At 41.0% G+C, this 13,642-nt stretch overlaps 1 protein-coding gene and 1 long non-coding RNA gene across 2 annotated transcripts in view; one reads left to right on the forward strand and one right to left on the reverse strand.

Annotated features, from left to right (window-relative positions):
* lhx4 (LIM homeobox 4) overlaps positions 1-4,232 on the reverse strand; it is a 124,750-nt gene extending 120,518 nt beyond the window's left edge. Inside the window, exon 1 of the mRNA XM_087990891.1 lies at positions 4,023-4,232. Coding sequence (XP_087847017.1) covers positions 4,023-4,125 — 103 coding nt within the window. The 5' untranslated portion in view covers positions 4,126-4,232. The remainder of the gene's footprint in view (positions 1-4,022) is intronic.
* A 189-nt stretch (positions 4,233-4,421) lies between these two features.
* Positions 4,422-13,642, forward strand: part of LOC148149187 (uncharacterized) — a 304,419-nt gene continuing 295,198 nt past the window's right edge. Inside the window, exons 1-2 of the long non-coding RNA XR_015758203.1 lie at positions 4,422-4,531; positions 8,931-9,044. This is a non-coding gene — a long non-coding RNA (uncharacterized LOC148149187). The remainder of the gene's footprint in view (positions 4,532-8,930; positions 9,045-13,642) is intronic.

Raw genomic sequence — 13,642 nt, forward strand, 5'->3', positions numbered from 1 at the left:
GAGAGCTGAATACAATGAGTGCTATATTTACAGAAGAACTAAATGCAATGAGTGTTATATTAATAGGACAGCTTTTTACAATGAATATAATATTTGAGAGACCTGTATTCTAAGATGTTATATATACAGGAGAGTTGCTTACAATGTGTGTCATATTTACTGGGAGAGCTGAATACAATGAATGTTATATTTATAAGATAACTGAATACAATGAGTGTTATATTTACAGGACAGCTTTTTACAATGAATACAATATTTGAGAGACCTGTATTCTAAGATGTTATATTTACAGGAGAGTTGTTTACAATGTGTGCTATATTTACTGGAGAGCTGAATACAATGAATGTTATATTTACAAGATAACTGAATACAATGAGTGTTATATTTACAGAAGAGCTGAATACAATGAGTGTTATATTTATAGGACAGCTTTTTACAATGAATATTATATTTGAGAGATCTGTTCCTAAGGTGTTATATTTACAGGAGAGTCGTAACAGGAGAGCTGCAGACACTAGTGATGCAGTTGTGAGAGACACACACAAGTGTTACATTTACCGGGGTTCGATATACAATAGGTGCTGCTTCTTAATGACTGATCTCATTTGTATGATGTTGCTGGCTGTAGTTCCTGGGTGCTTTGATTAATTTACCATTACACATGCACTGTTTCCCAGTCATTCCTTGCGCTATTAATTCATATATTTTAACCAACCAGGTTTAGCTACGCTAGAACCCAGCCACCAAAGAAAACTGGCAAATAATTTGTTTTGCTGTCGACAAGACTGCTCCGCATTGTTTTAAAACATTGATATCCTGAAGAAAGCCGAAATCTCTGACACCGTCCAGAAGAGGAACTGAGCTGAACATCTGCACATACAGGCTTGAACAAAGCAACAAGCGCTAAAAGGGGGTTTCTTTGATGCGTGGTGCGCTAAGTCAAAATAAATGGGCTTCATTTCATGAGGATTATCTATGCTCTCCGACAGTTTTAATTCCACGGAAGATTTCTGCTTTACAACGATTGGAAATATGAATATTTAACACACAAAATAAATCCAGTTCCACTGGATGCATTTATTAATATTGACAGAATATATGCAACGAAAGACTGTAACCAAATGTCCTATTGAAACAACCACATAGCTCACAAGGCAGATGCAGAGATTGTTTTGGCGGCACTTTGATTCTGAAATAGACTATAATTCGTGTTCTATCTATCTAAGCACTGCATCCAGATAGAACCGATTCATTTCAAAAACACAGCGCACACTATCTACGCTTTCGTTTGAAATGTTTTGGGACTATAATTACTCAAAACTTCGAAAAATAAATTCGTCAAAGGCAACATGATTCATCCCAGAAATGCAGGGAGAACCGTGACCATGTGCCTCTGCTAAGTCTGTTGTTTGGTCCACTGATATTACTAAGGACTTGAACTGAGCCGTCTGAGCAGCTCTTACAATATAAGGAGATTACAACACAGGACAGGGAGAGGGCGTTGGGTTGAGGGGGTGAAATCACATCAGTCTAGAGTCGCACACGATGAGACAGCGATTAAAATAAACCGAGGGGTGAACATATAGAAAGAGATATAAAAAGAGACAGAAAAGTGCACATTTATATCTATCTGTCATCTCCTCCAGACTACAACCCAAACATTTGCAATTCTGGCCTGAGCAGATTCCCAGTTTTAATAGCTGTCCCAATCGGCTCCCGGAATTCTAAACTCTGTAATTCTCTCCCTTAATCTTTGGGCCTCTCTGCTTCCCTCGTCTTTTAAATCGCTCCGTGAAACATTCCTCAACAACGAAGCTTCCAGTCCCCTGCTCCAATGCAACATTACGTGGCTAAGTCTCAACTTGCAGCAAACAGCAACATCTGGCCTTTTCCCTTACTTAAAGGCGTCATATAAATGGACGTTGTTGTTGAAGACAGAGAAGAGATTTGATCTGCTTGCTTTCTGTAATGGATCTGCTTACTACCTCATACACAAGCATACCTCTTCATGTCCTTCCAATAAAGTTTAATGCTAAAGCTATTTTAACTGTGCACGAGCCATCACCTTGTTCCTTCAGTGTTCAAAGGGTTTGGTAAATGTAGCTTTCCCCAAATCGTTACTTTCAGCTAAATAATTAATGTCTTACATTATGGAATTATTTATTGCGGGTTTAAAACGCGTAATATATCATGAATTAAATGTAGCAGAAAATATGGTAAGTTGCAGGAACCACTGTGTAATGTCATAACGTGTGTAATCCCAAAAGCAAACGTGACATGTGGTTTACCACACAAAGTAGTATATTTCAGAATGTCAAAGTAACCACCACCACGCACTGACTTGCAACATTTACATTTGCTTTACTTGCAGAGTTCCCTCTCCAGTCCACGAGCTCCACCATCAACACACACTCATAAACATATACATAATTTTATGGATTGTTGAATCCTAAGTAACGGTTGAATAGGGACCCGGTGCTGATTTAGTTCACAATGCATCCCTGCAAGCCACAAGCCTCCAGTGACAAAACACTTTCTCTCATTGGGTTCCTCCAGCAGTAGAAGTGCTGTCCTTAGGTTGGCGGTGGTGTCTTGGTGGGATTGTACTGAGGAGATGGTTACAGTCGAGACACTAATCAAATGCTATACAGGAGATAGGCCATGACAGTAATCGAGGGCGCAGTTTTATTCTGAAGAAAATAGATTTCTGTACTATCTAAATATATTGGCAAGGAGCAGTTCCCAAACCTTATGTAGGCCAAACGCCGCACAGTTCATAGCATCTCTCCACATAAGAACTAAATGCCATTACCCCGAACTACACTGGATTTCACAATCGATACATGTGTTTGCACTGGTATGTCATTTATTTTGTTGTTAGGCCCTAAACTGTCTCTTTGTTTATCGCTCATAATCCAAATTATTGCATTCTGTCTGTGTAAACTTCATTTTTTTTTACAAATTAAACGTATTCCACGCGTTCTAAATTCGCACTAGGGAATACATCCTGCACATTTAGAAATCAAAACGTCTCTTTTCCGTTTTCTCTTCCCAGCTAAGTCTAGTATTAAATACACTGCAGTCACGAAATAGAACCTGTTAACTGCACGAACACACAGACGGAGAGACTGAAACTGCTGTCTCAAAACACTCCCATTAATGTGTCCTGTTTTTTTTTCTAAAAAAAAGGAATAGACGTCAGGACCTACCGGTGGTAACTGGATCTCAGTGCCCGGGTCAGACTGGCTAGCCGCCGTCCAAGATGAACTTTATACAGTTAAATAAACGCACAATAATAATGAAGCAAAACAGATTCGGTTCGAGAAGGAGAGAGATTTAAATTGTCTGTTTTCTGGTGGATCACTACACAAACCGGAACAGACACACACACACATAAAAAGCAGCTCTTTCCCCTAAGCCGCTCCTAATTGTCAGATGGCAAAGAAAGCTATTGATAAGGGAGAGAAAATTAAATTGCACTTTAGCACAAATGCTATTAGGGAACAGTTGTCTCCCGACGAGTCTGCCTTTGGAATAATTGACTGCATAACTGCGCCTTGCTTGTTTAAACTTACCTATTCACCAAGCAACAATACAAAATCGTTGAGGGATTTGCGATTTTGTTTCTTTTTACTATTTACGGGAAAATCCCTCTATTTTAAATATTAAGAAAAGTCTGATCAAATCGTGTTTGGCCTCCTCCCCCCCCCCCCCCCCCCTTCAAAACCCGGCGTGCACACTGACTCCACCATACAGAGGTCCAGAAAGCGTTTAATCTGGAGGGTGAACCACATTGGTGAGGTCGAGTTGGTTCGAATAAAGCTTACTACATTCTCCTATTTTCCAAGAAAATAAAAGCCCGCGAGGAAAGAAATTCTGTATTTTGATCAATTTACTCCCAGTTGTTTTTAAACTAAAAAAGTCTCTATGATTCCTAATGTCAGTCAGATAATATCTAAGGGTCCTTCATTGGAATGTATATTAATGAACCTTTGTCGTAACAGCCTCTCTCTCTCTCTCACCGTTTCGAAGCTGCTGGTTTTGAGCCAGTAATGCCAACAGTAGATCTTTGCTGAGATGCTCTGGGTCCTGCTCCCGTTGGCTCTGCTCGCTCCTGCTGTCCATTACTGAGCTCTCTGGACACTAATCGTGGAGCAGCCACTGTTCCGTCACTTCAAATCAAAAATTACCCCACCCCACATTTTAAAAACAAAAACCCCGTCTTTGTCCCCCAACCCCGTCGTCACTGTTAACTCCACCGGCCCGAAGTCGTTTTCAGATTTCAGGCCTTTGCCCAGCCCCAGCGTGAGTGGTGCAGGCACATGTGGATGTTTTCCAGTCTGATGGTGGGGGGGAGGAGAGATGGTGTAGGGTGATGTGTTCACAGAGCGGCTGTGAGGCTGGCCTGAGCTCTCGGTTCCGGGACAGCCACTTCACCCTCTGCTTGCCTTTGGTTAAACGAGCAAGCAGAGTCATCACTCAGCCCAAGGTTTCCTGACAGTTCGAGCACACCTCTCTCACACACACATGGGTATGTAAAAATGTTATGCAGATATATATCTATGCAGCAATGCAAAAACAAAAATGCTCAAAGGTGTGTTGGACATACTCAGGCGGTATCTACAGAGAGGGTCACATTGCTGTTTTCAGCTCTCTGACCTTCTGTTAGACCCTCTCACCTCTCCTCCGAGCTTTGAACCGTTACCTCTCTCTCTCTCTCAACAGGAACTCTCTGACTCCCTGAGGACTGCCGGTATTTTCTGCTTACTTGAGGTTCCCAGCACATTACAGTCCTCTTTAGGTGCAGTCACCTTTATTGAAGTCGATTCTCATTTATACTAACTCGGAGATTGTGAATTAACGACAAATTCGTCCAACATTTCGGTGCAGGGTCTGGGAAGGGTTTGTGTGTGTGTGTGTGCGCGCGTGTGTACAACCATCCGCCCCATAACTTAAGGCCCCAAGCGACAAATCCAATGGGTGCAAAGTGTGATTTTCTCTCTGGAACATTGCAAGCTGTTGGCTGTATATTTGGAGAAATGGCAAACGCTGTCATTTTGTTGTTAAAAAAAAAGGAAAATGAACCTTGCTGCAATTTTTAATCGATTTTAAAAATACGTTATTCAAAATTTTCGATATCCTCCATCGTTTGGGGAGAGAAAAAAATATAACAATGTTAATTTGTCTGACCACGTTGAAAGACAAACTTCTCAGCCCTGATCACTGTCCTTTTATTTACATGTTGAACACTGCCCTCCTCAACTTGAAGCAGTCAGTTAGCTGATCAGGATAAATGATCTGTCTCCTTCTAATTTCTTTCATAATCGCTGGGACCTTTGCGTTAAAGACCGAGGGGGCAGCACTGCAAGGTTTGGGAGCATTGGCTTCTCCGCCTGGGTAATATACGGCGCCGAGTGGAAGGGAGAAGGCGATATTTCATCTACAAAATTCATCACAGTCTCTCTCATTGAGTAATTATCGAACGGAAATTGGAATGGAGAGGTGTTTTATGAAAGGGTGCGGGGCTCAGGCGAACTGTTGATATCAATCTCTTCCCAAGTCACCAGGTTTGCGAGCTCCATTGAAGGACAGTGCTGATTCCACGTTCAGGCAGCACTTTGAGAGCAGACTGGTCCAGGGGAGGGAGGACCCACACCCCCTTTTCACATAGTGAATAGGAGTGAGCTGGGCAATGGGTTTTTTTTTTCAGATCTGTACTTTATTGACAGGATGCCTTTAACCTAAATGGTATCTTGGGAAATTAACCCTAGTGCTAGCTATGCAGCCGCTGATGAATTTAAAATCAATGGACAATTTGGCAGAAACGTGTTCAGCAGGTAGCGGGTTCTATGAGGAGGTGGGGGTGGGGGTAAATATTCACTTCAATTTCTCCCCTCTTCCCATTTCCCCCACTAGATCCCAGCATTTAGGCTTCCTAAAGGAGACAACAAACGAACGGAACCTACTTAAAACAATCTGAATCTATTTCAACATCTTTAGTGTTAGCACTTTTAGAATTTTCTAAAGAATAGTTTCTCTTCCGTAACACTGAAATGCAGTTTTTTTTGGCTACAATATTTGTTTTGTTAAAGTTGAACGTTTGTTTATTAATGTGGATTTCTTGTTTAAACCTCAATAAAACGCATGGAGTGTTATTATAAATATATTTGATCGCAATTATGTAATACAACACTAAAATAATGTAAATGTCTTTGGAATATTGATCAGGTTATGAAAAGAATGGTTTATATTAATTTATGCAGATTAATATAGTGTTCGTTTTACTAGGTTTTTGTATTAATTTTTAATTAGGTTCCCTTAACACTTATTTTTATTTACTGAATACTAATATTAATAAGCATTAATCTATTCATCACAGAATTCTATGTTTTTCTTTGCTTTGAGTTGCAACTGAGACTACTGTGCTAATTTAAGTGTGAACCCATTCTATCAACATAGCTCCCCATTCCAAGTTGAATATCTTGTGGCATCAAAAAGGGGAAAGTATGACAAGTCTATGGTTTCCCATGTTTTCTACTGCCAATGTAGTTACCACATAAAGATTTATTTAATATTTGTTGATAGTCTATGACATTTGTAAAGTTTGAAGCATTGTCGGAAGGGTTACTGTTCCATGCAGATGTGAATGCAGTGTTCTCCAAGTTCTCCAGCCATGGGTGAACATTGCTGCCCCAATCACAATCCAGATAACAGATGAGCAATGGAGAAGGCAGGGAGGCTGGACATATCGCATTTCTTCCCACATGGGCAAGTACGTTACCTTGGCCAGCAGCATCCCTGTGAAGAACCCAGGGAACAGTCTTTCTGGGATGGCCCATTAGCTGTTCCCAGAGGCTGGTTGAAACACTTAGTACAAAAAGAAAGGCAGGATCACTCTAATAATGCCCTCTTGTTTGGTGCTGAACCAAATGAGATCAAAGGAGATAAACAGAATGGAAACAGAATTGGACTTGAAATAATGGATGAAAAAATAGCACCCAGATCATCTAATTGGCCTCTTGTATTCAATTCTTTTTTTTACAAAGAGAACAAAAAAGAATATTCCTTCCCTCACCTGAGAACTATCCTCCAAAGGTAGAATTATTTTCATTCAATCATATTTTGAGCAGCATGCTTTTAACCTGTTGTGTTTGGTTTTATTGTGAAATTCAGACATAGGACTTTCTGGATTTCGTAATAGGGATATGCAGCAACAGGGATGATACACAACCAGACAGATCAGCTTTGATTCCGAGCATGCAAAGCATCAGTTGTAATGTCACTGGCAAAGAGATGGCAGGAACACAAGAATTTATGAGCCCTGCTGTGACATGAGTGTAGCTGCATCAGTGTCATTGCATCTGCATGACTCTGGAGAGGGATCAGGTTGGGAATGATAGCAGACAGAGACATTCTGCTAAATTCTGTAATGAACATCATCAGTTGGGCAATATGCAAAATATGTAAGTGCCTCTGCCTCTGTTAGTCAAGGTAAGGCGTCTCTAGAATTCACAAGGGAAAAGATGACAGATCCCAGTTGATCACAGTGGCAAGCAATGACTGACAGCTTGTAGAATGTCTTTTAACTGACAACATCTTCAACAGTTTAGGAACACCACCTAACATTTTCACATTAATTGTGGGGACTCATTTTATTGGCAATAGGTATTAGCTGTGTTAAGTTCCCAAAAGAACTGGAGCCACAGACAACATAAAAATGTTGGTAGACCCCTTGACAGATTCTAGTCATGGTAACATGGTCATTGTTCACGAATGGTTTTTTTAGAAAACTGTGCTTTTTTCAAAGGACACTCTTGTGTTAAACAGAATGACGGAACAAAGATCTCTATCCATTCTACTGAAAGGTCACCCCTTTAATTTAGTCATGTAAAGCTGATGCATGAGGATCAGACTTTGTACTAAAATAAAAAATAACAAAATTATTAATACAGTAAAAAGGGAGAAATTTCTTCCATTCATAGGTGGGTTGGCAACTAGAGAGCAGAGATTAAAGGTGATCATCAAAGTAATGGGAAGGAATACTTTTCCTACGCACAGAGTGATGATGATGATTTGAATTGCACAAAATGGAAGTAGAAGCAAATTCAATGGTAACTTTCAAAAAGGAATGGTGTGAATACTTGAAAAAGGAACCATTCAAATACTTCAGAAAGGAAAATTACAGGACCACAGGAATAGAGTTGCAAGTGAAACTAATCAGATGACACCCAAAGTGTATTATAAGCTCATTGTGCTGAAGGAAACTTTTGCTTTTGATTTGATTAAAAGTCTATTTTACTGGGACTTGATTGGCACTAGAGTAGTCCTGCACTCCTTTAGCTTCTGACCTTTGTTGAATTGGAGAAAAATAAATTACAGATACTGTGAAACCTAGGCCAGCAAACAAGCTCTCCGAAAGGCATATGAAACAAAATGTTGAAATATTTTATTGGTAGCAGCTTTATTGATTTCTTTCCCTCTTCTCACTGTTCTGCCACTATCACCATTCTCTATTCTTGGAGAACAAGAAGGTATAAACCCGTGGTGTGCTCTTGGTCAGTTGGCAGCACTCTGGTCTCTATGTCAGAAGAGCAGTGAGTTCAAATCCCATTCTAGGACCTGAGGGAGTGTTACACTGTTGAAGTGGTTTTTGTTTGGGTGAGAGACTAAATCAACGCCAGTTTGTATTTGCAGATGGGTGTCAGGAAAAAAAATGTAACAATATTGCAAAGAAGTGTAGAGAAGTTGCCCTGGTGCCCAGACCAATTTTTACTTCTCAATTGACATCATAAAAAATAGATTGTTTTGACATTAGTATATTACAACAGTAGGTATGCCTCAAAAGTACTTTATTGACTATCAACTGTTTTGGAATGTCCTAAGAATGTGAAAAGTGCTATGTAAATATAAGGCTTTTTTCTTATTCATAGACCAATATCAACATCACAACTTAGTTGAATGCCAGGATGCATACAAGAAAGGCATTGTCTGATATTCCTCCTTGCGTGGTAGTGAAGGAGAATGCTTCATAACAACACAACCAGGTTTGGCTATTTGATGAATGTGAAAATGTGCAGTTAGATCTGAATGCTTTATCATCCTACTGCAAAACATTAAAGCAGCATCAATACAGTACAACAGCATATCAGGTCATTTTAAATATGCATGGTTCTCGCATCAACACATATGGCACTAGTTATGCAACATTTATTTTTGTTATTAATATTTAATAAAGCTTGTGCAAGCGATCGGATCACCTGTTACACTGAAAGTTTAAATACTGCATTGCGTGAACAACTTCACAATTTTAAAGCGAAGCATCACATAAATGGATAATATTTTAGGGTGCCTAGATTATTTTTCCACATGCTTCAAAAATGTGATCATTGAATTCCTGTGTTTGCTTTATGTGTGGACAGGATTTTGTCACAAGTCTTGGCTTTAGTGTGGAGTCATTACTACTCTGAATTTCCCTTTTCTCTTTCCTTCTAAGTTTCAATACACTGTCCCTCTGCCTCCACATCCCTTTGCCTCTCATTTTTTAACCAGAACTTCAAAACTGCTCTTAAGTAACCAATATTTCTTGACATAAATAGCTTTTCTCATACTGTTCAGAACCTTGGTGCTGTTGCCTTTACTCTACCCCTTTTATCCCCCAACTGAGAAAGTAGAGTTTGACATATTGCCTGCTTTTGAAAGGATTAATTGACACAGCAACACTTATGAGAATAATACTGTAAAATGGTTACAAGACAGGAGGCTATCCAGCCCATAAAACTGGTGCTGGCTCACTCAAGAGCAATTCAACAGTCCCACTCAGCTGTTTCTTTCCTGCATCTCTGCGATAGTTCTATCAGCTTGTACTTATCCAAATTCATTTTGAAAGTCACAATTGAATTTGCCTCCATTGCTCTTTCAGACAATACATTCCAGATTGTATCAATTCACCGTATCAAAAAAGGGTTTCCTTTTGTTAATCATGTTAAATCTACATCATTTGGATCTTAACTCTTGCACCATTGAGAACAATCTCTATCTACTGTGTAGAATTCTCATATTTTGAGCACCTCTATCATATATTCCATCAATCTTCTTCTCGTAGAACAGCAATAACAGCTTCTTTAATCTACAGAACTGAAGGCCCGTATCCTTGGGAGGATTTATTTCTCACTCATGTGATGTGGGTGTGACTGGCTGGGCTAGCATTCTTTTTCACCCTTAGTTGCCCTTAAGAAGTTGGCGATGAGCTGCCTTAGAGTCATAGAGTCATAGAGATGTACAGCACGGAAACAGATCCTTCGGTCCAACTTGTCCATGCCAACCAGATTTCCTAATCTAATCCCATTTGCTAGCAATTGACACATATCCCTCTAAACCCTTCCTATTCACATATCCATTCAGATGCCTTTCAAATGGTGTAATTGAACCAGCCTCCACCACTTCCTCTGGCAGCTCACTCCACACACGGATCATCCTGTGTGTGAAAAAGTTGCCCCTTAGGCCCGCCTTCTTGAACTACCTGCTGTCCACATGCTGTACATAGACCCATAGAACATAGAAGAATACAGCGCAGTACAGGCCCTTTGGCCCTCGATGTTGCGCCGATCCAAGCCAACCTAACCTATACTAACCCACTATCCTCCATATACCTATCCAATGCCCGCTTAAATGCCCATAAAGAGGGAGAGTCCACCACTGCTGCTGGCAGGGCATTCCATGAACTTACGACTCGCTGAGTGAAGAACCTACCCCTAACTTCAGTCCTATATCTACCCCCCCTTAATTTAAAGCTATGCCGCCTTGTAATACCCGACTCCATACGCGGGAAAAGGTTCACACTGTCAACTCTATCTAACCCCCTAATCATCTTGTACACCTCAATCAAGTCACCCCTAAACCTTCTTTTCTCTAATGAAAACAGCCCCAAGTGTCTCAGTCTATCCTCATACGATCTTCCTTCCATACCAGGCAACATCCTGGTAAACCTCCTCTGCACCCGTTCCAGTGCCTCCACATCCTTCCTATAGTATGGCGACCAAAACTGCACACAATATTCCAGATGCGGCCGCACCAGAGTTTTATACAACTGCATCATGACCTCAGGACTCCGGAACTCAATTCCTCTACCAATAAAAGCCAGTACGCCATATGCCTTCCTCACCGCACTATTTACCTGGGTGGCAACTTTCAGAGATCTGTGTACATGGACACCAAGATCCCTCTGCTCATCCACACTACCAAGTATCCGACCATTAGCCCAGTACCCCATCTTTTTGTTATTCTTCCCAAAGTGAATCACCTCACATTTAGCTACATTGAATTCCATTTGCCACCTTTCTGCCCAGCTCTGCAGCTTCTCTATATCCTGCTGTAACCTGCCACATCCTTCCTCACTGTCAACAACTCCTCCGACTTTCGTATCATCCGCAAACTTGCTCACCCAACCTTCTAACCCCTCTTCCAGGTCATTTATAAAAATGACAAACAGCAATGGTCCCAAAACAGATCCTTGCGGAACACCGCTAGTGACGGCACTCCATGAAGAAACTTTGCCATCAACTACTACCATCCAGCCAATTCCTAATCCAAACCTCCAACTCACCCTCAATGCCATATCTCCGTATTTTCTGCAGTAGCCTACCATGGGGAACCTTATCAAACGCCTTACTAAAATCCATATATACCACATCTACCGCTTTCCCCTCATCAACCTCCTTCGTCACCTTTTCAAAGAATTCAATAAGGTTTGTGAGGCACGACCTGCCATTCACAAAACCATGCTGACTATCCTTGATCACATTATTCCTATCCAGATGTGCATAAATCCTATCCCTTACAATTCTCTCTAAGACTTTGCCCACAACAGAAGTGAGACTCACCGGCCTATAGTTACTAGGGTTATCCCTACTCCCCTTTTTGAACAAGGGAACCACATTTGCTATCCTCCAGTCTTCTGGCACTACTCCTGTAGACAAAAGGAAGGAAAGGAATTCCAGGATTTTGATCCAGGAACAATGATGCATTTCCAAGTCAGGAATGTGTGTGTCTTGGAGGGGAACTTGCACGTGCTGCTGTTTCCATGTATCTGCTCCATCTAGATGGAAGTGGTCATTGTGTTTCAATAGTGCTGTCCAAGGAGCCTGATACTGTCCTGCAAGAGACAACATATTGCAGGTGATGTTGGTTGACTCATTCAATCTTAGATTCAGTTTCCCCAAGTGCCTCCAACAAAACTGTTTCTGTCCCTGTATGTGCACCTGAATGACGTTATTAATGGCCAACACCAATGGGTGCTAACCTGCCTGTATTTGGGCAGACAGGTTAGGTATCTGGCAGCCACCTGGGGTGGCTCTGTGAAGACATGCTTGTGACGTACTCACCATAATGTTCCTAAATCTAACTCGCTAACATAGACGCATTACAGTACGAGGCCATTTAGTCCATCTTTTCTGCCCCTGTCCAGACTATAAGGTATAGGAGTAGAATTAGGTCATTCAGCCCATTGAGTGTTCACTATTTGGTGATACTTCTCAACCCCATTCTCCCCAGCTTTCTCCCATTAGTCTTGATCCCATCACAAGTCAAGAACGTAACTATCTCTGTCTAAAAATACATTCAATAATGTGACCTTCACAACTTTCTGTGGCAAAGATTTCCACAGGTTCACCACTCTCTGGCTGAAGAAATTCCTCCTTACTTCAATTCTAAAGAGTCATCCCTTCACTCCGAGGTTGTGTTTTTGGCTATTTTCTCAAAACTGAAAGGTACAAGCACTGTTCGCATTGCTTCACCCTTTCCCTCTGCACAATTTGTAGCCTCGTGACCTTGTTCGCGGAACTTGGTTAGAGGTACAGGAGAGAGAATTGGAATGTGTGTGTGTGTGTGTGTGTGTCTATCTGTCTGTCTGTCTGTCTTTATGTGCATGTGTCTGGGGGTGGAGGATGAACCACTATTAAGCTAATGAGGGGGGAGCTGAGAAAGGAGATCATTACTTCCATGCTGAATGGGAGGGACTGTGTGGACCACTCCAAAAGTAGGCCTGATTGGAGACTGGAAAGGTTAATTCCTTTGAAACTTCTAGAGCGAGCTTAGAAGAATGACAATAGGATGAACTGGAATGGATGTTTGACTTAAGCCTGGCAGTCTGTGTGTGCCACCTGCAGCACTGGCTAACACGAAGCAAACATTCAACTGCTCCTTAATTGAGCTACACACATGGTATCTTGTGGCTTAAAGACTACATTAATGTTTTAAAGTGTTTAATTATTTAAAGGATTTCTCACCTTCCTGCACCAAATGAACAGGTGCACCCTGTTCACATAAGGCTGGCTTATGTTTCCCAGTAGAATTTCAGGACCTGTTTAATCTCTGCAACAGGATGTACAATAGCCATGGATAAGAACAATAGGTGTTCAAATGCAAACTTTCAGCCCCGCAGCACTTTGAACACAAAAATAAATAGTTATTGTTTCCTTTTCCATGACAATTCACGTGCACAATTATAGAGGCACGAGAGCTTAGTCAAACAGACTTCGAGAGAAAACAAATAAGGGACGAAACAAGAAGAATGAAAAGTGAGAGAGGGGGTAGGAAAAAAGCAAAAGGAAGAGAGTGAAATGAGGAAATGGGAAGCAGAAACTGG

The sequence above is a fragment of the Chiloscyllium plagiosum genome, unplaced genomic scaffold (genome assembly GCF_037043375.1).
Source record: "Chiloscyllium plagiosum isolate Xiang-an unplaced genomic scaffold, Cpla_swu_hap1 HiC_scaffold_9, whole genome shotgun sequence".
NCBI classification, from domain to species: Eukaryota; Metazoa; Chordata; class Chondrichthyes; order Orectolobiformes; family Hemiscylliidae; genus Chiloscyllium; species Chiloscyllium plagiosum.